Genomic DNA, 25,586 nt, shown 5'->3' with positions numbered 1-25,586 from the left:
AAAGGGCTAGGCAGCTAGGAGGTACAATTAGACCTAAGAGAGGGCATTACAGAGAGAGGTAAAAGAAAATGAGAAAAGGGGAAAGCAAATGGAAGAAGGCATGAAGGGGACAAAAGACAAGGAAGAAGAAAGAGATTCAAGTGTAGCGGAAAGGAAGAGAATGGACTGCCCACAATCACCATAGAGCAGTGAGGCTCTTGTTGGCTACCCAGTGCTGAACCAGAGCCGGAGAGTGTAACCGAATTCCTGAGACATCCCTGTTGTCACAGTATCCCTTGCAATTCAAAAACATCACTACAACTTGTATCTCTGCACATGCTCTCAGCTCTCCTGAATGCAAAGGCAAGCACATAGCTGCACTTACCAGCTTAAAGCCAAAAAAAAGCAGGTCATGCCTGTAACCCAGATACTCCAGAAACCCCATATACTCCATCACCGCAAACACCTTGAGGTTTTTTATCTCTAGGGATTTTACTTCACCTTTGGGGAATGAATATATTCTTTGGCACAGTCAGTGGGGACAGATCAGGGTTCAAGCTGACCATCACCTTCCTCCTGTGTAAACCCGGGCCTGGCTGCCAGCTCTTGGCTGACACAGAATAAGCTCAACAGTTTAGTGCCTTTCTCCCACGTCTTCCATAGGGTCTCTCTGGCACTATCCCTTCCGTGGCCCTGGAGAAGATGATGTTATCCTGGATTCCAACAGCCAGAACAGTCTTTTCCTAGAGGCAAAAGTAATCCTATCACCTGTTTAAAACTTATGTGTACTTCCCATTGCTTTGATGATAAGGACATAAAGTCTCACCTTGCCCTATACCTCCAGCATAATCTGTTGCCTGCCTGTTCCTTTAGCCTAATCTCATTATCTCTTCTCCTCACTCCTTGCCTGCAGGCCATTGGGCTTCCCTTCACCTCTTAGAACATGCAGAGTTCTGTGTCCTGCTGCAAGACTCAGATACCTGCTGTTTCCTCAGCCTGGAATACCCTTCCTTCTTCCCCCTTCCCTGGACGATTTAGTGAAATTAATCACTATAGGGAAACCCTGGTGGCGTAGTGGTTAAGCACTACGGTTGCTAACCAAAAGGTTTGCAGTTTGAATCTACCAGGTGCTCTTTGGAAACTCTATGGGGCAGTTCTACTCTGTTCTATAGGGTTGCTAAGAGTTGGAATTGACGGCGATGGGTTTGGTTTTTTTTTTTTGGTAATCATTGTGGATGAGTCAGACCTCAGGTTAAGCATCAATTTCTTAGGGAAGAATTTCTTGAACCCCCAATCCATATTAGTTTTGTTTGGTTGGTTGCTATTATTGAACTCTGTTATTTTACTTTATTGCACTCATCTCAGTTTAAAATTATACATCCAGTTTGCATAATTATTTGATTGCAACCTTTTTTTTTTTTTTAACCTTACCTCCAGGCCAGTCTGTAAGTTCTATGAGAGTAGGGAGCATGTCTATCTTTGTTCCGTATTCTATCTCTAGTACATGCCACAGTGTCCACGTGTAGGTGGAGGTTAATAAATATTTACTGAATGAATGACGATGTTTTTGACCATCATCAGAGTCACCAGCTGGCTACCTAACCTCACTTATCAGGTGGCCTAAACATTTTAGAACAGTGTATCTCGAACTTTAATGTGCCTATGAGCCACCTAGGGATCTTGTTAAGATGTGGATTCAATAGGAGGCTGAGATTCTGCATTCCAAACAAGCCCCAGGTGGTACCGATGCTGCTGTCCAGTGGAAGACACTGGGTACAAGGTCCCACAAGCGAAAACTAATAAAAGAGCTTTAAGGTATGTCTCCCATGACTACACCTCTTGTTTAGAAAGCTCTGAGTAGAGTTGGTGGCATCCTAGATTGCTTTCATTTTCCAGCTTTGGGGGACAATGCTGCTTTCTAGCTTGTGACATCTGATGAATGTATTCCCATATCCTAAAACCCACAAGGCCATCGCTGTCCTCAATGTGCACGTGTTCTTACACATAGGATCGTTCCCGTGCTCCCCAAAGGCATGGAGGTTGGTAGTGCCAAACTGTCATCTCAGGCTCGGCTTTCACAAGGCATGAAATATATCAGTTCCAATTTTTTTTATTTCATTTTACTTTTTGCAAAGGCAGCATCTTCAGAAAGTATCCAAGGATGAAAATTCAATAAAGAGATTTAATTTGAAAAGTTATCCCTGCCAAAACAAAACAGAAAAAAAAAAAACAAAAAAAAAAACTACCAGTTGAAATAAAGGAGCTGAGCATAACGCCTGACCTGAGTGTAAAAGATGTAGTATCTATCTCTTTCTCCCTCTCCCTCTTTCTCTTTCTCTCTCCAGAAAGTCAGCAACCATGGCTCCAGGTGAAAGAAAGAGAGAGAGGAGGAGGGAGAGAAAGAGCAGTGAGGTCAGAATAGCAAGGTGTCAGCAAATGTAGCTGGCAAGGTTTGAGAGTGTATTTATCAAAATCAGGCTCCAGCCTGGTCAGTTGCTCCAAGAATTCCAGTATCTATATGAAATCTCTGTCTCTCTCTTCCCTGATTGACATCCTCCTCTTGTTTCTCTATCCCTTCTTTACTATTTACTAGAAAATTTAAAAACATGGACCTGATTGCTTATATTCTAAGTAATACATCTCATAGGGAAACCCTGGGGTGTAGTTAAGTGCTACAGCTGCTAACCAAAAGGTCGGCAGTTTGAATCCACCAAGCGCTCCCTGGAAACTCTGTGGAGCAGTTCTACTCTGTCCTATAGAGTTGCTATGAGTCGGAACCGATCGATGGCAATGGGTTGGTTGAGCCATACCTCATACAGTTTGTGTTAAAATAAAATCTTTGACTTTGAACAAGAAAATTTTTCTGAGTTTAATGTGTTCAGGAACTTTGCAGCCAAGACACTGAGGCATTAGACCCAGAAAAATATCTCTGACTTGTGTAGTTGGCTCATGCCCAGGAGGTGGGTTGCAAGTGCTTATTTGAGCTTGTTATTCAGAATTCAGTTTTAGTCTCATTTCAGATGCACCTAGATACATTTCACAATGAATTTGTTTCAATTGAAGTCCCCATATCTGGGGGAAGAGGAGCTCTGGAAAGCTTTTGTTCTATGAGGACCCATGACTGGTACAGGCATTTCTTGAAAACTGTGCTCTGAAATGTGGATGTCTTGTAGTTTACAACTGTGACAGCAATGTTATCCTTTCTTGTACACTTCTCTGCCTTGGGAGGCTCGCAAAAGAGAGGAACCTCAATTACAATCAATCACAGCGAGTATTATTGGAAAATTCTGAACATATTTATTGGATGTGGCACTTGTTATTGGCCCCTGCATTCAACCGAGGACAAATTGACAGATCCTGATGCATGCACCTGTCTGTGTGTGTGTGTGTGTGTGTGTGTGTGCGTTGTATGTACACAATATATTTAAGCTGCAGATCATAGTAAAAGGAATCCTACATTCTACTGATTGACCTAACATAGGTGCATTTATGTATATGTGTGTGTAGTAGATATATAGAGAAAATGTTGACCAAGCTGTTGGATTGAAGTTTCGTGAAAAGCTGTATCTTATTTACTCTTGGTTCTATGTCCAAAACACAGCTCAGAGCCTGACACATTTAATGTTAGTTGAACCAGTAAATGTGTGTGTGCATAGTATGGGTATATCTTCTTAAAGAGAGGTCTTTTACCATATGCTTTGTGAGTTCTATAGGGCTTATGATGAGCTCAAGAATCTTAATAAATTCCAGAAATTGCGAGTCAGATACTATATGGGTGTAATTTTGGAAGAAATGAACAGCCATAATTTTATTAGAATTCTTAATTTGGCAATTACACATGGATGTATATATTTATGCTCATCTGTAAACAGGTATCTCATAAGAGAACTGGCAGTGCCTACCCTGGCCATTATTGCTTCTCCCATTTACTTGTGAAATGAATGGCCCAGCCGATGACCTGAATGTTCTGTACTGGTGGCGATCCATGCCAGCACGGACAGGGACAGGGGACAATTACTGGCCTCAGTGTCTATTTGCATGAGTAAACAACCTTGCATCAAGTTTCCCAAGGTCTAATATCCTTCGTTGGTAAAATATAACCTTGGCTCTTTAACCAACTGTGAAAATGCCCAAAACTCTTTGTGGAATGAACCTCATGCTAGCATTTTACAAGGTAGAAAAACAAAACAAAAAGACACTGCCACAACTTCATATAAGTGTTCATCCCACTAATTCTGTCTTTGGTGAGATCTGAAAGCCTCCTTTTTACTTCTCACCTCCAGCCCTCCAATCCGTTTTCCAGAATAAAAGGCTGTGTATCAATGCCTAGATAGAGCCAGCTCTGCTGAAATATTCTAGGAATGTGATAGAGCCCTCAGTTCTCAAAAATCCTCAACATTTTGTCCATGGGGTGTTTCAGTTTTTACTGTGAACATAGATTATTTTATACTGACAAATATAACAACAACAATAAAAAAGTGTAAACAGTATCAAGTGAGAAGTAAAATTCACTTCCTGACTTTCATTTTATTCCTAAGAAATAATATATTTTTTAATATTTCTGTTGTAGTCAGTCTTCCAGAAATTGTTTAGGCTTATACAGTTGAATATGTCCGCATATACAAATACATACACATAAAAACAAAAGATCATGCTGTAATACTGTTATGCAGGATATAGTGTTGGTGAAAAATAGTAAGTTAAAAATCTCTCCAAATCAACCACATTTAAATTTAGCCATTTCTTGGCTAATCACTACATAGAATCCATTGTAGAGTCAGCTGTAATGTAGTTAATTGCTATTTTATTAATAGGTGTATAGCTGATTGGCTGTTTCAAACTGCACTGATGCTACGCATATGAAAAGCCATTGCCATCAAGTCGATTCTGACTTATCGTGACCCTTTATACATATATTTATTTGATTAGTGTTATGGATTGAATTGTGTCCCCCAATAAAAAACATTGTCAATCTTAATCCTTACACCTGTGAATGCAATCCCGTTTGGAAATAGGGTTTCTTTGCTATGTTAATGAGCCTGTAGCAGTATAAAATATGTCTTTAGCCAGTCACTTTTGAGATATAAAAAGAACAGATTAGGCACAGAAGAAGGAGCCCTGGCGGTACAATGGTTAAGCGCTCAGCTACTAGCCAGAAAAGGTTGGCTGTTCAAACTCACCCAATGGCTCTGTGGGAGACAAAACCTGGTGACCTATATCCCATAAAGATTACAGCCTAGAAAACCCTATCGGGCAGTTCTACTCCATCACATTGCGGGGGAGGGGTTCACTATAAGTCAAAATTGACTCAACAGCACCTAACAATAGGCACAGAAGGGAAAGATAACACACCACAAGAAGATCACTATCTTAGTTATCTAACCCAGTGCTGTCCAGTCGATTCCGACTCATGGCGACCCTATAGACAGAGTAGAACTGCCCCATAGAGTTTCCAAGGAGCGCCTGACGGATTCAAACTGCCAACCATTTGGTTAGCAGCCGTAGCACTTAACCACTACACCACCAGGGTTTCCTCTTAGTTATGTAGTGCAGCTATAACAGAAATACCACAAGCGGATGGCTTTAATAAAGAGAAATTTATTTTTTCACAGTCTAGTTTTTTTAGTAGGCTAGAAGTCCAAATTCAGGGCATCAGCTCTAGGGGAAGGCTTTTTCTCTCTGTCAGCTCTGGAGGAAGGTCCTTGTCATCAGTCTTCCCCTGGACTAGGAGCTTTTCCACTCAGAAACCCCAGGTCCAAAGGATGTACTCTGCTCCTGGCAGTACTTTCTTGGTAGTATGAGATCCCTCCTCCCTGCTTGCTTCCCTTTCATCTCTTGTAAAATAAAAGGTGGTGCAGGCCACACTCCAAGGAAACTTCCTTTACATTGGATCAGGGATGTGACCTTCGTAAGGGTGTTAAAATCCCACCCGAATCCTCTTTAACATAAAATTACAATCACAAAATGGAGGACAACCACACAGTACTGGGAATCATGGCCTAACCAAGTTGACACATATTTTTGGGGAACACAGTTCAATTCATGACAATCACCAAGGAACTCAGGAACAGAAGCTGAAAAGAAACAAGGACCTTCCCTTAGAGCCAAGAGAGCGCATACCTTCCCCTAGAGCTGGCACCCTGAATTCAGACTTCTAGCCTCAGAAACTTTGAGAAGATAAATCTTTTTGTTAAAGCCACTCACTCCTGGTATTTCTGTTACAGCTGCACTAAGAAACTATAGCAGCATCGAGTAAATTATTCAAACTTGCACAAGCAGCAAGCAGTCCTGAAAGAGAAATTCCTTGGTCAGAGAGTACATTTTAAATTTTTATAGACATTGTCACATTGCCTTCTAAAATAGTTGCATACTCCCTCCATGTGAGAATGCCTGTGTTTGCAAGCCCTGAACAGGCCAGGACATTGTCAAAGATTTTTAAACATAACCCATCAGATGAGCAAAAAACAGGGCATGTCTTTTCGGTTTTAATTTTCATTTATTTAATTAGGAGTCAGATTGAGGATATTGATCTGTTTTTCTTGGCTATTTGTATTTTCTCTTTCATGAACCTGCAAAAGATATCAAATCTCTTAAATATTTTAGAAAAGATTATCACTCAACATTTATATATAAATCTAAAAAAAATTAAACTTGCCACCCCCCCTCCAGCCAAAATCCCAGCACCAGCACAGTGATTGGCATTATTAGACCCCAAATTTCTGAGCATTAGTTCACCTTCTCTTTCATTCAATCAGTTTATTAATAGCATCTAGGGGAGAGCCTAGAAGAGGTCGGAAGCTTCCATTTTGTGTCAGCTTCACTTCCCAACACCCTGGGCAAATACAATCTCACCTCTGTTCCCGTGTCCCCAAATCAAGCACCAAAGTTTAGATAATAGTGGTACCTAGCACTATGCTTTTCTTTCTAGCAATGTCATTCTGACCCCATTTCTCATATTGCAAAAGACTCTTGACCCCAGTTACTAGTTATTTCAACTCGGCCTCTCTGATTTAGTAGCCTAAAGACATCTCTGAAAACCAACCAGAAAAGCATGAAACAATATAATACGGACCGCCCCACACAGCCGTGAAAAACCTGATAGGGACGGTGCAACAACAGGCTTAGCTGGGCAGCTTTCATATTGGTTCTTTGTAGCCATCATGTGCTACTTCCTCTGCTTCTTATGTGTGTACCCACGCATGAGGAGTTCCACACCCTTATCTCCCATCCGGCGTGTACACGCGCACGCAAACACACCAAAAAACAACTTGTCATTCCCAGGCCCAAACTATAGGACAAAGGTATAGGTTTCTAACGCGCCCTCAGAATTCTTCTGATGCAAGAAGCACCCATCCCTATAATGGGCATTTGTGGAAATAGCCAAGTGGTTGAAAAATTCCTAATGTGTCTGACTCCTGTTTAAAAAAAAAAAAAAGCATCAGTAAAATCTTGGCACTTGCACGTACATTTCCTTCCTTTTTCCTCTAGGTTCTCAAGCAACAATAATACTAGTATCACGCATTATATTCCTATGATATACCTGGTGCTGTGATGCTAGGTACTTTTCAGCCGTACTTTATACAGTAATTGCTGGAGATAGATACTTTTATGATTTTCCTCTTTTCAAAGGTGAGGAAAATGAAGCTTACAAAGATTAAGTGTCTTCAACATTGTTTCAGAACTAGCATTTGAAACCAGATCTGGTTCACTCCAGACCTATTACTCATTCATTCAACAAATATTGTTAGCCACCAAGTTATTCTAGGTACACTTCTAAATACAAGATATGGCAGGGAGTGTCACAAAGGCCCTGCTCTCATGCAGTTCACCTTGTAGTAAGGGGAAGAGAAGATGAATTTGTAATGCCAAGCATTACTAAGCAATAGGAAGAAAAACAAAGCAGAGTAGGGAGAATAGAGGGTGATGGGGGCATGTTAAGGAAAAACCTGCGATAAGGTGACATTTGATATTTAATGGAGTCCTCTGTGAGTTGGAATCAACTCGACAGCAATGGGTGTTTTTGGTAATGGAAATTAGAGAGAGAACTGTGTGTCTGTCTGGTGGAAGAGCATCCTAGACTGTACATATGAAGTACAAGCTATGCTTGACATGGTGGAGGCATAGCAGAAAGGCGAGTGTGGTTGGAATCTGGAAGGGTACAGGCAAATGTGCCGTCTGTCTTGGGCTATTTCCCTCTGGAAGACAGGGATTGGCCTTGTTAATCTGTATTAAGCATCTACTATGTTGTAAGTATGATACTCAGTATTGAGGTTGATAAAAATGATTAAGAAGTAGTTGAATGAATGCATTCATTTGATTGAAAGGCAGTTCCATGAATTGTTCTTCTCTCCTGGAATTACTCATATAACATATGTGCATATGTAAACAAGTAATGCCCTCCCCAAAAAATATCTGGAGAAGAAATTTTAGATTCTCTTTTTCAGGAACTGAATTGTTTCCCTCCCTCCCTCTCTCCATCCCTTCCTTCCTTTATTCTTTTCTTCTCTCCTTCCCACTTTCCTTCCCTCTTAATGCCCTTCCTTCTTTCCTTCTCTCTTTCTCTTTTCCTCCAACTCCTCTTCTCCTCCTCCTTTCCTTCTGGCCCCCGTCTTTTCTTTGTAAACTCTATTTGGAAAGTTATGTGAACAAATGGGCTTCTCGGTTTTCATGAGTGGGTGTGACCTTATGGATAACTTTGTGTCTTTTTTCAACCTATTCTGGGCTTCTAGTGCGCCTTTCCTGCAAAATAGACAGCTTATCTTCCCCAAGCATATCATGCCTTCTCTCTCGCCTCTGTGGCCTTGCCCAGTGTTCCTTCTTTCTGGAGCAGTGACTTCTCCATGTCACCATACCAGTCATCTCTCCTGGCTTTTCTCAGCTCCCCCATGCAGCCTTTCCTGGGTGTCCCTGCCCACCCCCGCAAGGTAATTGCTCCTTCTGTGAAATAACAGGCATTAGTAAAATAGCCTCTATCTTCACGAGTACTATAGGCTGGGGGGGGGGGTGGGGGGGGTAACATGTCCGCAATTTTGTGATGCAGAGTAAAATACAAGCTGACTCAGGAGAAGATTTTGAAATTCCTGGCACAGGGGTGGCCATCTGTGGAGGGGTACAAAGGCTGGGCTGGAGGCCCCTCATCTCTAGTTCCACAATACCTGCATGTCACCTGGGATACAGTCACCACACTGCATTGTAATTGCTTACCAGTTTTTCTGTAGTTCTGTTAAATTACTATGGCCTCGTTCTCTCTCATATCCCCAGTGCATAGCCCCATGATTAGCAAAAAAAACTGTTATGATCTCAGAATTTTCCCTGTAGTCGTCATGGTCTACTGAATGCTCAAAGACCAAGAATGGAAGACATTTACTCAGTTACACTGGAAGAAATCAAGAGGTTTTATAAGAGAAAGCAATGCCAAGTCGCAAGCTCATAATGTCAGAGGAGAACATTACGATCCTGGTGTCTAATTTCCCCAGAAATTTCATGATTTTTATGCAAGAAAGGGGCCAGTGCCAGAGTCTCACTTTTGAAGATCTGAATTGCTGATTGGTAGAGGCTTCTAGAAACCTGATAAAAATGAAGGATATATGAATGCCAATGTGCACCCACATTTGTCTCTGTGTTTATGAGAGAAAGAGAGACAGAAAGAAAGAAGAAAGAGAGAAATGATTGGGAACACATAACAGCAAGGATCTAAACATGTAACTAGAATAATAGAACAAAAAGCAATTATATAGAGATGGGCTTTAAAACTATTCTGCTGTACAGCTGAAGATTAATGGAGGATGGGAGAGAATTTTAGAATATTTATGTTTGCCTCCATTGTTTATGGCTCTGTTTAAAATTAAACTTCTATAATATTAAGGTATATTAAGGTATTTGGTGTGAAATGGATATTTGTGGAGTAATGGGATGAAGGGATGGATTCTTAGAGACCTGTGGTAGATTTTTTTTGCTCTGTCATCTACTAGCATAGGAATTTACACAATTCTTATCCATCAGGCTCGCTTGTAAAAGAGTATCTCACCCTGGATTTTTCACCAAGTATAGAAGAGAAAAAGCAGGTGATATACCTGGCGCAGTTCCTGACGCAGAGAAGTTGCTCTGGTTGTTTTGGTGGTTTATGCTGCTGCTGTTGTTATCAGTGAGACATTCTGTGAAGGGAGAGGTCTGAGTGAGCCTCAGGAAAGACTCCACCGAGGAAGGTTCTGGAAGTATCTGGATGGGGAACAAGAAAGGGAAAGGCAGTTCAAACCAGGGGAACCATCTAAATGAACACAGGGTGTCAGCCACTGAATGAGCATGCTGTGTAGAAATAGCAAATGCCCTGAGGACGCACACTTGCCAGGGAACATCGCAGAGCCTTGTGTTTTGACAGCAGTGGGAAACAGGAAATGGGTAAAGTGTGGTAAAGAAAGACCTGTCGGATCTTTAAAGCAATTGTCTGATTTTTAACACTCCTTTCAGCTTTAAAATTTAGTAACCATTACTGTGTAACAAGTCTGAGGCCTAGCTTGGTCAATGACCTTCACAGCATGTTGGAGATAGAGGTAGGACCTAGAACATCACCCTGTCAGAAACAGAAGTCACCTATAAGACAATGTGGCTGAAGGCTGCCGGGCCCTGAATGCTGGACACTGGATGGGAAGGTGATTCCATGTCTCTTAGATCAAAAACCAAACCAGCTTCTGTTGAGTCGATTTGGACTCATGGTGACCCCGTGTGTTTCAGAGTAGAACCGCACTCCACAGGGTTTGCAATGGCTGTAATCTCTCAAAAGTCAGTTGCCAAAACTTTCTTCTGAGGTGCCTCTGGATGACCCCAAACCACCAAACTTTCTGTTCGTAGCCAAGCACTTAACCATTTGCACCATCCAGGGTCCCCCTAGTTGTCATGCAGATCTGCTCACTGACCACACCTCACACAGTCTACGCAGGACGTCTCTTCTCTTAGTTACACGGGGAGGAGATCTTTCCTGGTATTTTAAAAATTACCTTTTTTTTTTTTTTTGCTTGAATCCAAATCCAAATTTGAATATTAAGAAAGTCTCAGAAATGTCAGTAGTACTTTACAATTGGATACTTTGAGACAGCATGCAGTACTGATGATTAAACTGGGAGATTTTAGACAACCACCTCAGCTAGTTTACTGACTGACTGTACTCCATGCAGGCACTGTGCTAAACACATTTCGTGATTCAGGTCTTCAATCGTCACAACCACTAGCAAGATAGGTATCATTTATCCCTATTTTAGAGATCAGAGTTTAAAGAGGTTGAGTGATGTGCCTGGGTTCACCAAGCCGGCAGGCCTTGAGGCTGCATTATACCCCTCTTCCTCCGCTCCGTGTCTGGCCTTTAAAGGCAGCTTCCCTTCTCCTGATCAGCTCAGATTTGGGGGGGATGGGGACTACATTATTCCAAACAGCAGCTGTTGCAGAGTGTGAGAATGCTTGAAAACAGAAGCACAGTGTCCTAATTACCTATGGCAAGGAAGACATCTGTGTAGGAAAAGTAATGAAATTAATTCTAAAGCCTAGCAGTTGCATACATTAATTGACGTTAATTAATGCCAAATTACAAGACACTTCCTATGGAATCACATCATACACTCACCAAAATTGAATATGGAAAGAGTTCATCCTACTTAATGTGATTACAGCAAGCCCCAAGGGGAATAGGAGTGATTGGTCCCTCATTATGAAGTGCAGCCAATTTCTCTCTGCTTCCATTAGGAGGAGAAAGGGAACAAGCCAGGAGCACTTTACCCAGGGTGGGCAACTCAAAATTGAACATTTTCCCTTCAGCTTGCAAATTTCACTTTGAGCCACTCTGAGCAAGAATTGGTTGCACGACCTTCTTCTGGGGCTTTTCTTGTGTCACCCATGCGTACATTTTGTAATCCTCAACCCAAAAACGGACTGACTGCCCAGTTAAACTTTGGGATGTGGTGGCATGGGGAGTGGAGGACAATAGAACAAGCGGAGGGATTCGGGGCTGTTGAACTCAGGAGCCCTCCATGACTCTTTCCTACTCACCCAGTCAGGAAGTGCTAGACCAGGAATTTGTATACAGGCTGCCTCGCCTCTCACATTACTTCCTTTAACCATCATTGACATCACCTATATGTCTTTTATTCTTTTTTTTCCCATGAAAAAAAAATTTTTTTTTTTAATCATACATATATAGGTATCTGTATCTATACCTTGTGCAAAAGTGGGTCCATAATGCACGCACTCTGGTAACCTACTTTTTTAAAACTTGTATTTTAGAATAATTTTAGGTATGCAGAAAAGTTGCAAAGATACTATCATTTACGTGTCTCATTCACTCCTGATGTTAACATCTTTTTTTTTTTATTGTGCTTTAAGTGAAGGTTTACAGATCAAATCAGTCTCTCATATAGAAATTTATATATACCTTGCTATATACTCCTAGTTGCTCTCCCTCTAATGGGACAGCACACTCCTTCCCTCCACTCTCTCTTTTCGTGTCCATTCGGCGAGCTTCTGACCCCCTCTACCCTCTCATCTCTTCTCCATACAGGAGCTGCCCACATAGTCTCATGTACGTACTTGATCCAAGAAGCTCATTCCTCACCAGTATCATTTTCTACCCCATAGTCCAGTCCAATCCCTGTCTGAAGAGTTGGCTTTGGGAATGGTTCCTGTCTTGGGCTAACAGAAGGTCTGCAGACCATGACCTCTGGGGTCCTTCTAGTCTCAGTTAGACCATTAAGTCTGGTCTTTTTATGAGAATTTGAGGCTTGCTCTCCTGCTCCCTCAGGGGTTCTCTGTTGTGTTCACCGTCAGGGCAGTCACGATGTTAATAACGTCTTACATAACCATGATACACTTGCCAAAACTAAAGAATTAACATTGGTCCAATATTATTAATTGATGAACATCAGCCAGTGAAAACCCTCTGGATTACAACACTCCAGCCCCCAATTTATCATGGAAATAGCACAGGAGCAGGCAGTGTTTCATTCTTTCATGTGTGGGGTCATCATGAGTTGGAGGCCACCTCAGTGGCAGCTAGCAACAACCACCACCAGCACCACCAATTTTTAAAACATAAAATGTATTGTTTCTGTCAATTCTTACAGAGTCTTTAGAAGCATGATTTTAATAGCAAATTTTGAATGTTCCATAAGTTATCAAGTTATTCCTCTTCTGTGGGTCATTTTGATTTTTCTAATATTTCTGTTATAAACAATATTCTGATGAATATCCAAGTGGCTAAATCTTTGAATAGATCCTTAATTATTCCCTTAGGTAGAATTTTCAGAAATAAACCTGAGGTCAAAGATACCATTTTTAAGGAGCTTGATCCATATTGCCAAATTGCTCCACAAAAAACAATATTTATTTACAAGTCTTTTACCTCTATATATAAATGTATTTATTGATGAAGCCAAAATATATTTAACAAAAATCATCCCAAAACATGCTGTGCGTTTTTCATGCAGCATAATGTAGTGGAAATAAACCAGGCCTGGAGTCACGCCAAGCAAGTTTGAAACCCCATACTGCTGTTTTTTTGGATTACTTCTCTCTTTGAGCTTCATCTTCAAAGTCTGTAAAATCAAGTAGTATATTATACTTTAACATATATTAATGTATTCTACTTTATAGTATTGTAAAGTTTTAAATATACTAAAATATATGTAAACATACCTTAGAGTGCCTCCCACATTAAAAAAAAAAAAGTTGCAGTCAAGTCGATTCTGATTCATAACCATAAAAATAGGTACCCAATAAATGTTAGTTTCTTTTCTTCCTTTTTATTTTCCTCCAAAATCCCTCAGATCTATAATTTCTATATAGATGAATTATAAATATGAAAAGTGTGTCTTTCTTTATATTTTCCGTCTTATGCCTGTTCAGTGATTCTTTAAGAGGAGGTTAAGGTCTTAGGAAAGAAAACATTAGACGTTATTACTAATAAAAGGCTTCACTAGGAGACAAGCTGTGTGTATCTATCAGAAAGTCTTTATTAGGTGTCAGTCCTAAAAATTTTAATTGGAAATTTTATTTGTAATTTGAAACCCAAGGCCTCCTAATCAAGAACTTTTGACTCAATTTGGTTTGATACTTTTTGTTCATTATCTCACTTAACAAGAAGCACAGAGGTAGGACAGCTCTAGGCTCAACAGAGTCAGTAGCTCAATGATGTCATCAGGGAACAAGAGTCTTTCCATCTCTTTGTCATACTCGTTACATCAGCTTGATGGGATTCTTCATGCAACAAGAGGCTAGAGCAGATCCAGGCATCACACTGAGACACAGTTATGTTAAGAAGCAGAAGAGGATATTCTGTTTTATCTTCTTGAAGCACCTTAAAAGACCTTTCCTTACTTCTCATTTGCCAGAACTTGATTGTTATGTCCTCTCCTAAACCAAGCAATGGTAAGAGGAGTAGGAAGATCTTGAATGGTCTTAGACTCAACAGGATTCATCCTTGGACCTGGGGACTTCTGAATCACATGGAGGAAGGATGAGCAAACAAATCCCATGTTGGCTCTTCTAGCAAAGAAGCAGAGAAGAACAGGTGTTGGGTAGACCATCAGCAGCATCTGTTACAGAAATATAATTGTAGTACTCCAATGCAACCAGCCTTTTTAAGGACCTACTCTGTGCCCCAAACTGTGAAAGGCAGCAATATAGAAAACAGGAATATCATCTCATCATTAGTGGTAATAACAACTGACACTTATTCAAGCTCTTTAGAGTATCAAAACAGCATCTATATTGTTACTAAATAGTGTGGCTCTAAGAATTGGCATCCCCACCTAACAGATTAGGAAAACAAGACAGAGGACAATGACGTGATTTCCTCTGAGCCAACCAGCTAGTTAGTGACAACATCTGAATTCAAACCCAGGCCTCATAGTTGGAAATCTCATGTTGTTTGTATGACCCCAAGCTTCCTCTGTAAAAACCAAAGTCAGTTAAAAGCTGTAAAAGTGCCTGCTAGAGTGTGAAATCAGGTGATAAAGACTGTGTGTGCTGTAAGAATTGGATACAAGAAAGACCCGTTCGTGTATCCATCTGGACATACTGTTGCCCACTCCCTTTTTACGTAAATGATCATCTCCTGATTTTTTTAATTTGGAAGAGTGGATTTTCACATATGTCTATGATATCTAGACATATCCTAGAAATTGCCTTTGAGGAGAATGATCTTGAGATGTGCCCAAATGTAGGTATGAGAATGTTTGGAAAAGGAGAGGGGGGAAGGCAAGCACAGGGCTCGAGTTTAGCTTTGGGAGGTGGTTTCACCATGACTAGATGAGTTAAAGTAATTGAAAGCTATCCACATCTGCACAGAGGGTGTAGGGATGAAGGAAGATTGTGGGTAAAGTTCTCTTCCACCAGTCTCCTGAGAGCTAATCAGCAGCTACGTCAATTTTAGTTTTTCTCATTATTCAGGTAGAGCAAATGTGCATGCCGCCCCCTAGTGACTATCCTTGGAGAATACAAGTATACCAAAGTTCTTCAAGTAAATGTTGTCCTGGAAAGTTCTGCCTGCTTAATTTCCTTAAGGGAAGTCTTTAGTGAATTTGTATACCCATCTGGACTTACAGTTGCTTACCTCCTTTTGTGTAAATAATCATCTCCTATTTTATAAATTTGGAAAAGTAAATTTCTGCATATGTCTATGATATCTGAAAACCAAATGCACCGATCCATTAAGCATCAAAAATAATGAAAAATAACTTTCTTGTTTACTCAAAGAAATATGTCTTATTGAAAAGGCGTGTTCTCACAAATATTTATTGATCGCCTACTATGGGGACATGTAGCAGGAACTGCGTTGGGGCCTGGGGTTATTACCACAGTGAACAAAACAAAGAAGTCTCCCTTGTCACTGAGATTAAATTCTCATGGTGGGGAGAGGGAGCAGAAATAAACAGTGAACAAGGTCATTTTAGACTGTGACAAATTCCAGGAAGGGAATTAACAGATGATTTGTGATACAGTGTAATCATGGAAGATTCTAAGAAGTAACAGCTGAAATCTGGTACCTTCTTTGGGACAAGCCTGGGAGGAAGTATTTTAAGCAGAGGGAATAACACAGGAAAAGTCTCTAAAGTGGTAGACAGGTTGGTCAGTTTCTTGAACATAAAATAGGCCAGATTAGAAGCATAGGGACAGAAGAAGAGATTAGCATGGGACTGAGCAGTCAAGTATAAGGGGGAGGAGGGTTTGAATTTATTCTAAATGAAATGAGGCAAAAAGAGCTTTAAGTAGGAGAGGGACACAATATGATTATACAGCTCTCTGTATAATCTCAGACTAACTGAGAAACAGGGAGACAGCCTACCTGATGTAATATAATTCCAGGAATAAGGATCAAATCTATGTAAGAATGGTCATTGCTGGTTTCATGTTTATCATCTATAGTACAGTCTCAGGTGAGATTCAGTTTACTTACCTAGAAAATGAGAGCAAAGTATTTGATTCAAGATCTGCCTCCTATTCTGTTTCACTTCTGAGTAGTGGAAGAAGAAAACCTTTATCTCAACAGAGTCGTATCATTTATAACAGCAGCACTACTAACAAGAGGTGATTGTGACTGCATTTATGTGTTTCCTTTCTCATTTGTCAGTGGAAGAACAATGGCTGGAGGTGACTTATTAAGAGGAAAAAATAACTCAGAAATCACAAGTACTATTGCCAGCAGTTTTTGTTTTTAATATTTCATTTTTGTTTGGGAAGAAAAAATTAATTAACAAGAATTTAGTATTTTAAGATGGCAAGAGTTGGTGGAGGCAAGTAGAAAAGGTGCTGGTGGTGATGGTAGCCAGTGAGTACAACAATAATGATAGTAATTTTAACAATAATGATAACACTAAAAATGTATTTAACAAAGAATGCAAGGCTTAGTAAGAACTCAGAGATAGCAAGGAAAATAGAAAAATGTGTACTTTGACTCTAACGTTCTGTGTGTATCACCCCTGACCTCCATTTTGTTTTTTTTTTTTCAGATTCCCAGTACCTAACTTGCCGAATGCAGAACTGCACAGAGGCCAACAGAAATAAACCTTTCTCGGGCTACATTGACCCAGACTCTTTGATTGTCCAGGATGATTACGTGTTTGTTCAGGTGTGAAAGATCCACTTCTATTGATTGTCTTAAAGACATTTCTGTTCCCTATGTCTGTCCCTGTTGCAGCCCCTTCTGCCTGCTTGCAATCCTTTAAAAAAATAAATAAGAGCATGAGGAGGAAAAAGGAAAGAAAGAAAAAACAAAAAAATCTTTCCAACAAAAAGAACTGTGGAAGGTTCTGTACCAGTGGAATATTAGTTAGTTCCTTTGGGCAGTGTCTGGAGGACCTTATCCACACAGGGCCACAGAGACATTGTGGGGAGCACTAACATTGTCTCCAGGATGACACAGTTCCCTTCAATCCCCCACATCTGCATTGTGAAGGAACTGCAAGTTATCAACAGAAATGAGCAGATCTGTCAGTCTCTTCCTATCAGGAGAAGGGTCAGCCAATCAGACCCTCGCCCCACTCTGCCCACCTGAAAAATAGAGAAACAGGAATGGAAAGGGGAAGCTGTGGGTGGCTAGAGGTGGTGAGAGGGAGAGCGGAGGTGGAGGGTAATCAGCCGTTATTGTCATGCCCTGACTGTGATTAGTTAGGATAAAGAGAATTTAGAGGAGATGTATTCAGCCAGTTTTTTCACCTCCAAAGAGAGGGGGAAACAGTTTGAGAAGTTGAGGCTTCATGCCGCGGTTAGAAGAGAGAGGGAGCAAGTCTGCTTTGCTCCTTTTCACCATTTAAGGGGAAATTGTAGACTTCTTTGGACAACGCACTTAAAAATTCAGTTATTGCTTTCCGTGTTAAAAATGATAACGGTGCAATTGCTAAATAGCTGACATATATAATTTCACTACCATTGAGACACTAAGGTATTTATTTGGACAGGAAATCATGATTTAGAATATTTAATCTTATGCTTTGAGAAAGCAAATTTTCAAAATGCTCAACACCAGCCTGTGTAGTTTTTACATGATTCACAACAGATTATACACACACAAACACAAGCACATACAAATATACTTACACGCAAACATATATACATACATATATACACACGTATACACACATATAGGTACACACATACGCATATACCTACATACACATGTACACACATACACGCATACACAGTACCTACACATGCACACACAAACACACACAGCGTTTTATTTTTCTTCTAGGGAAATGAGCACTCTGATAACTTCAGAATCACACCATTAAGTGACACTGAAATGGTTTTTTTTTTTTTTTTCTCACCCTTCATTCCGCCTATTGGTATTCATTGGACTGTATGTCCTGGACAAAATTGGGGTAGTAGCTCACGGTTTCCTTCTGGGAGACTGAGGTCTAGCCTGACTGTGGACTGCAACCCTTGCTCAGCTTTCTGTCTTAAGATGTCAGCCCTCCTGTCTGTGGGACATGCCCGCAGTCGTCACCGAGACAACATCAAGCTGGACTTCGGTGCCCAGAGATGTGAGGCTCTAATTCTGCCACCGTTTGACCTGACCCGTTCCCCCTGATACAGCGTGAGGAACCTGTCGTATGGCCCCAGACTTGGAGCTAGGTAGCTGGGATGCTAATGGATATTAAGCCAATATTCCCTGAAACTTATTTAAAAATAGTAAACTGAAAATGATTCCTGGCTTCTGAGCCACAATGCCATTGAAGAATTGTGTTTTTGTCCAATAGGCTCAGGTTCAGTTTGGGCCTCTGACCAACTCACACACATAACATAACTTGTTTTTGGAACTGGATGCCAATTCTTTACGCTTGTCCACGATAGTTATTCACACCGTATGTTGGCAGCCACCCTCTTCCATTTAGGTGGCTGTTCCACTGTCTTCTGTATGTGTTATAGTAGCTCCTCCTATAACCTGTGTGTTTGTGATCCAGCTGACATCAGGAGGACGGCCACATTACTACGTGTCCTACAGAAGGAATGCGTTTGCCCAGATGAAGCTGCCCAAATACGCTTTGCCCAAGGTATGGCCTGAATTGCATTCTTCATTTCGGCATCTTCTGATTCACAGTTCCTGCCTCCGCCCCGTTTCCAGAGGACCTTCTCAGTCTTTCCTTGTCATTGGCTTCTTTTCCTCTCCCGTCTCCCAGTCAAGTTCACTCTGCATTGCTTTGTGTTATCAGTTTTATCTTATGTACTTTACCCTTCTTTTTCTCTTCATCTCTCTGTGGAATTCTTGCTGTAGGAACTTCAGAATAAATAGGTAATTGAGTTCCTTTTGCTTTTTAATAGTGAAGATCTCAAGCAGTATGTCTTGATTTTCTACCAGCACAGATTTTTTTTTTTTTCCTGAATCTGTGCAACAAGTACGGTACATGACTGTCCCATTTTATTGTTATCAGTTGTTTTATTGGGAGGTGATACAGCTAGATGGCATCCCACCTTTGCTTTTTCTCTCAATGGAACTTCTGAGACTGGTTTTGTTTAGAGTTTTGAGATCCATTTAATTTCGTAGATTTCTTCAAAGACATACCCCTTTCAAAATATTGACGTGGGAAGATTAGAGACCCTCACCTGCTGACATCCCCTAGCTATCTTTCCAGAAACACTGAAGAACTGCGTTGATATGGAGCGCCACCTAGTGGAGGTCAAGCTGACTTGGGAGCTCAAACTGTCAATTTGCGGTCTTGCTGCCATTGTGATGTATTTTAAGTGGCCAGAGACTATTAATTTATTGTCTTGGTCTGATAGCAGGGGAGGTGTGTATATCTGTAAAAAGAGGACTGTGTAGATTTAAACAGGTTGATAGCTCTGCTTTGAGGCCTTTTGGTTGAACAAAGAAAGTGGAGATCTCTGTTTGAGTTTGCACATCTCTTGCTCTTGTACTTTTCATCCATGACTTTGCAGTATGCAAAAAAAAAAAAAAAAATTTTTTTTTTTTTTTTTATCTTGGAGCTCAGCTGCTAATCAAAAGGTCGGCAGTTCAAATCCACCAGCTGTTCCTTGGAAACACTACGGGGCAGTTCTACTCTCTCCAGTAAGGTCACAATGAATCTGAATCGAATCCACAGCAACAAGCTTATTTTTTTTTTTGTCTTGGACCAACGCCAGCTAGCTGCACTGGTAATCATGTTACAGGCACAACATAAGGGCAGATCACTTTGGGTTCTCCAGGTAGAATTCTATTTCTTCACCACCACTCTACCCCTAGCCCCCACATAGTGAAAGTGGTTTAAACCTCAGCCCATTTGAGGAAATAATATAAATTATTAACTCCAAAGAACTATAATCATGTTCAAACAAACAAACAAAAAACCCATTGCCACTGAGTCGATTCCAACTCATAGCAACCCTATAGGACAGAGTAGAACTGCACCATAGGGTTTCCAAGGAGCGTCTGGTAGATTCGAACTGCCAACCTTTTGGTTAGCAGCTGTAGCTCTTAACTACTATGCCAACAGTTTTCCAGTATTAAAAAAAAATTCATGTTAGCAGGTCTTATTTTCAGCTGATAAGGGATTTAATGATAGTGGCAATTGTCCAGAGCCCTGTAGTGCAGTGGTTAAGAACTCAACAGCTAACGAACAGGTCAGCAGTTTGAATCCACCAGTAGCTCCTTAGAAACCCCCTGGGGCAGTTCTACTCTGTCCTATAGGGTTACTGTGAGTTGGAATAGACTTGGCAGCAATGGGTTTGGTTTTTTTTTTTTTTGGTTTTGGCAATTGTCCAGAGCTGTATATCTGTGTTTTTGTATGTTTATGTGCTTCTTGTTCATGATGTGGTTTAGGGTTTGCTGCGGTAAGACAAGAGCCTACAACATTTGAGTTGTGTCTTAGATGAGAATTGGATAAAGTCAGTGTGTAAAAGGAAAACCGTATTGTCAAAATTACCTTTGATAATCACTTAGGAATGTCGATTAAGAAGATGGGCGTGACTTCATTATGTCCAACATTATGTCTTGCTCATTGAAATAAATTGACATTCCTTTGATTGACCAACAGTGAAGTATTTGGCTTGCAAGATGTATAACTTTAAAAACAAGGCTTATAGTTAATACATTGAGATGATCTTGTTCAATAGGCATGTGGGAATTGAGACCAAATCAGTTAACAGCAGAGTAGAGCCATCTATCTCATGCTCACCTTGGGGAATATGCTCTTTAGTGGGATAAATCTTAGCCAAAAAGTACATGCTATTTGCAGAAGAATCGAGGCTAGAACTGAAGCCTTTCCTGACTCCCAAGCTATTGTCCTGTACCATTGCTGCCAAGTCGATGCCAACTCATAGCAAACCTATATTGTCCTATGTATTATACTTTTCTTCTATGAAACTAAATTAACAGCTTCTATTATTAAAATATAACACCCACCCCCAAAAAAGATTAGATATACCATCAGGGGCATCAAGAGAAAAAGTCCCCTTAGCCTAAGGAGACCCAGAAATGATAGTTTAAAATCAAAGGAACATTTGTGGATCCATTACTGCAGTGTTAGGAAATAGATACTTTCCATTGGTTGTTCATAGCCATCCCACAGATCACTGCTGACAGTTGCCCCCAGTGACAACCTGTCAATCTAGAAGGAAAGTTTGCTTTGAACCAGAATCAGCTTCCTTCCCCCCTCCCTCTATTCTCCCACATGAGTATATTTCATTACTCAGCCTCATTTGAGGTCTGAGGATAGAATACAGTGGTTAATTTAGCTTGTTCCCAGAAATATAGGAGTCAGTACAGCAAACGAATGTATTATTTGGTCCAAGTGGATGTTTATCATTGAAGGCAATGAGATGCTTCATAACAACCCTATTGCACCTTCAAAAAGAAGCCCCAGCTTGGATGGAGTGATCTGCAGCAAAGATGCATATGTTTCATGGCCTTCTATCAAAGCTAGGGCTGCAGGTACTGGAAATGAACAAAGCTTCACGCCAACCAGAGGAAGGGAGACAAACCAGCACTTTTATGCTCAAATTTTCTTCAGTCATCCACTGTGATTGTATCAGCCCTTGAAAGGCTGTGGTTACCCAGAGCTCTGTCAAAAAAGAATAATAATACAGGGAAAGAAACTTAATAATAATGTTAAGGAACGACCAGAGAAGGGGTTGGAGAGATTTTAATGTCACTGTTGCTGTTAAGCACATGTGGCCGTCCAGATGGGGTGACAGAGTGACAGCCTTTCTTCCCTTAACTTACTTGGAGCTCATTCGGAGCTACTCAAGTAAGATAAATGAGGCAATACATATGAAAGTGCTTTGAGCATTTTGGAGGACAGATACTCTATAAAAGCAAGGTAATATTATTATTAGTATGGATCTACTTGTCTCTGTAGTAGAAGATCGATGTGGGCTGGGATGCGGGTGGCAGAAGGCTGCTGACACACAGCAGGAGACCAGCAGTCCAGGCCTGGATCTGTCACTAACTTGCTTTGAAACCTTGAGCTGGTTTATCAATTTCTCTTTTCCTTTTTTTTTTTTTTATCTTTTAAATGAGAAGCTTAGATTCACAACAGTATTTCCCCAAATGTGTTACGATAAAATGTCACTCGAGATGCTTCGTGAAAACTGGGATCAAATAAAAAAAGAAACAGATAAAATTCCATTCTATGGTCCTTGCTGAGAGAGTGACAGTGCTCACTGGCATGTTGAAGTCACCAGGAGGTCCTGATAGCAAGAAAGCTGTTTAATTCAGCATGAATCAAAACATTTGACCGAATAAGTATTACTTTATCTATTAAAATCCAACAATGCTGGTACTCTCCAGAACAGACTTTGGGAAGCGCTTCAACAGAAGCCTTGTAAGATACCTTCTTGGTTTAAAATTCTGTGATTCCCTGAAAATATTCAGCATAAGGTGCCACTTTGGGAGAAAGAGCAAATTTTCCTGATAGAAGAAGAGGAAAGTTAGAAGAAGAAAAAAGAATGATGGCATTTAAATATGTCAGGCCTTTCTTTCATGAAAATATTATAAACCAACATCATTTTAAAGAATGCCATGTTAGTGTAATAAGATTATATTGCGAGAAAGGGGAACTTAATCTTGGCCCGTATCCGGAAGCAGGTGTTTTAATCTGTTACAGCTATGTGAGTAGCTCTCTAAGTGGCCTGGAGCAAGACACTTGATGTATCTGTGTCCTCAGTTCTGCATCTACAAAATAAAGAGGTTTGAGTGAGATGGTATGGTACAAAGTGATGGACTTGGCTCCCTAAACCCCCCAAGACACCAAACCCATTGCTGTCGAGTTGATTTGAACTCAGAATAACCCTAGAGGACAGAGTAGAACTGCCCCATAGGGTTTCCAAGGAGTGGCTGGTAGATTTGAACTGCAGCCATAGCTCTTTAACTGCTGTGCCACAAGGCTCCTTAGCCGTTTAGGATCATTTAATGAAATGTCTATTGTGGAGAACTCAGAGGCTCAACAGTGTACAAATGTACCTCAAAGGCACAGAGGTGAGAATTTGCTATGGGCAGAGGGGGCCTGGTTAGTACTGAGATATTTTAACTTGAACTCAGCATACTGTATCTTGCTGACAAGAAGGAAACATAATTTAGGACCAGTTGTTTGGCAAATCTAAATGCTAGGGTGAGGATCATGGTCTTTGTCCTGTAGGAAATGGGGAGCCATGGAAGGTTGTGTCCCTTAATGTTCAATGGCCTCTGTCTAATTTCACAGCTGATATTCTCCATTAGCAAGAAACAAAACACTGAAATGAACCACCCTTTCTTCCTGAATATGTTAGCTAGGATTCCAACAGATGTAATAGGCAGAAAGGCTAAATCAACATTCTTTAACAATGGAATTTAGGGGCTCACTTAACTGAAAATAGCTAGCATGCATAGAGCACATGCTAAGTGCCAGGCATTATTTTTTAAGTGCTTAACACTTATTAACCAATATAACCCTCACAACTCCATGGTGTGCATAATGTTGTTGTATCTCTTTTTATAGGCAGAAATTGTGAGGGATGGTGTTAAGTTTACACAGGTATATTACAGGGTCAGGATATGAACTGGGATATTACTCCCAAGTCCATTTCTTAACCATTTTATTAGATGTCCTCTCTAACTGAAAAGTCTAGAAGTGGGGCTGCTTTTAGGATGTCCACATCCAAGGGCTAAAAGAATGTTGGAGAATTTGGCCTCTCTCTCTCCATATCTTGACCCTGTTTTATTCAGAATTGGTTTCAGTCCCTGGCTCCAAGATTACGTCTACAGCAAATCTAAATGTTTTTATTTATATACTTGCAGACTCAATGGTAAGAAACTTTTCTCCCTTCTAATAACTCAACACAAATTCTAGAATTGTATCTTACTGCTTGGAACACATGCCCATCCCTGACTCAATCACTTTCATCAGGGTATTGGACTATTCTGAATGCTAGGTCTGGGGTACAAGCCCACCTCCAGTGCTAGTGATGGAAGAAAGTTGAGAAGAGGGAAGAAATTGTTCTGAGAGTAGTGGTGAGATTGTTTTTCAAAGAATACCAAACTCTACTTACCAGAAGAAAAGTAAAAAGACAATGGGTGGGGCGGGGCCAAGATTGCTGACTGGGTAGAAGCTACCTCGCATCCCTCTTGCAACAAAGACTCGGAAAAACAAGTGAATCGATTACATACATGACAATCTACGAACCCTGACCATCAAACATAGATCTAAAGAGTTGACCTGAGTGACAGAGACTGAGAACGAACAACCACGGGGAAGCAGCGACTGTTTTCAGAGCCTGGAGCCAGCGTCCCGCTCAGGAAACCTTGGCGCCGGGCTTTGGACTGGGTGCAGGGCAGCTGAGCACGGCATCCTGAGACGGCGCAAACACGGGATGCAGCCCTACCCCCCAGAAGTGACCTCGGGGGAAGCCCAGCCAGTGCACGTAGACAGTGCAGTGATGCAGCTGACAGGAAGAGAAGTCACCGGAAGGCAGCGACTGGTTTTGGAGCTGGGAGTGTGGCGTCCCAGCCGGGAAACCTTGGCGCGCTGGGCTTTGGACTGGGAGAGGACGAACTAACCACAGCTTCTGAGACAGCGCAAGCACGGGACGCGGGCCTGACCCTCGGGGGCAATCTCTACCCAGCCAGCGCACACAGGCGACGCACCCCTCGGGAATCTCAGATAAAACAGTCATCCCAAGCAAAATAAGTAACTTTGTCTATATTCCGGGGTGCTACTCTCTCCTATTTATCTGAACCATCCCCTCCCCTTCCCAGGCGGCTTCATTAACATTCGAATTTCCTGAGCAAGAGAGTGAGCTGCGCTGAGGTTTTTCTTTCTTTCTTTCTTTTTTTTTTGGTCTTTTCCTAACCCATTCTCCTGGCCTGAGAGAAGCAGCTACAAAAATCCCAGGGACCAAAAATCCTTCCCTAATTGGATTAAAAACACAGTACCAGCTCCAGCCAAGCATATGTGATCCACAGTCTTGGGCTTTCATCCCTACAGGGAACAAGGTGGCTATTATAATGCAAAGGCACTTCTGATAGGGATCTGACTGCCTTAGGGGTCTAAGGAGGGTGACACCTACCAATCTGTAGAGGTACTGGCATTGGGGACCTAAGGTACAGCTGCAGAGCCCACCCACCAAAGTGCTTTAGGAATAGAGACACACCTACC

General features: G+C 41.1%; 1 protein-coding gene across 6 annotated transcripts in view; it reads left to right on the top strand.

Annotated features, from left to right (window-relative positions):
• SORCS1 (sortilin related VPS10 domain containing receptor 1) overlaps positions 1–25,586 on the top strand; it is a 571,683-nt gene that overhangs the window by 419,759 nt on the left and 126,338 nt on the right. For all 6 annotated transcript variants that reach the window (XM_049855014.1, XM_049855016.1, XM_049855012.1 and 3 more), the window contains exons 7-8: positions 16,971–17,089; positions 18,924–19,013. In XM_049855014.1, coding sequence (XP_049710971.1) covers positions 16,971–17,089; positions 18,924–19,013 — 209 coding nt within the window. The remainder of the gene's footprint in view (positions 1–16,970; positions 17,090–18,923; positions 19,014–25,586) is intronic.

Source organism: Elephas maximus, chromosome 16 (assembly GCF_024166365.1).
Source record: "Elephas maximus indicus isolate mEleMax1 chromosome 16, mEleMax1 primary haplotype, whole genome shotgun sequence".
Lineage (NCBI taxonomy): Eukaryota > Metazoa > Chordata > Mammalia > Proboscidea > Elephantidae > Elephas > Elephas maximus.
Note: the sequence above shows the minus strand (reverse complement) of the source record. Positions and strands in the feature narration are given on the sequence as shown.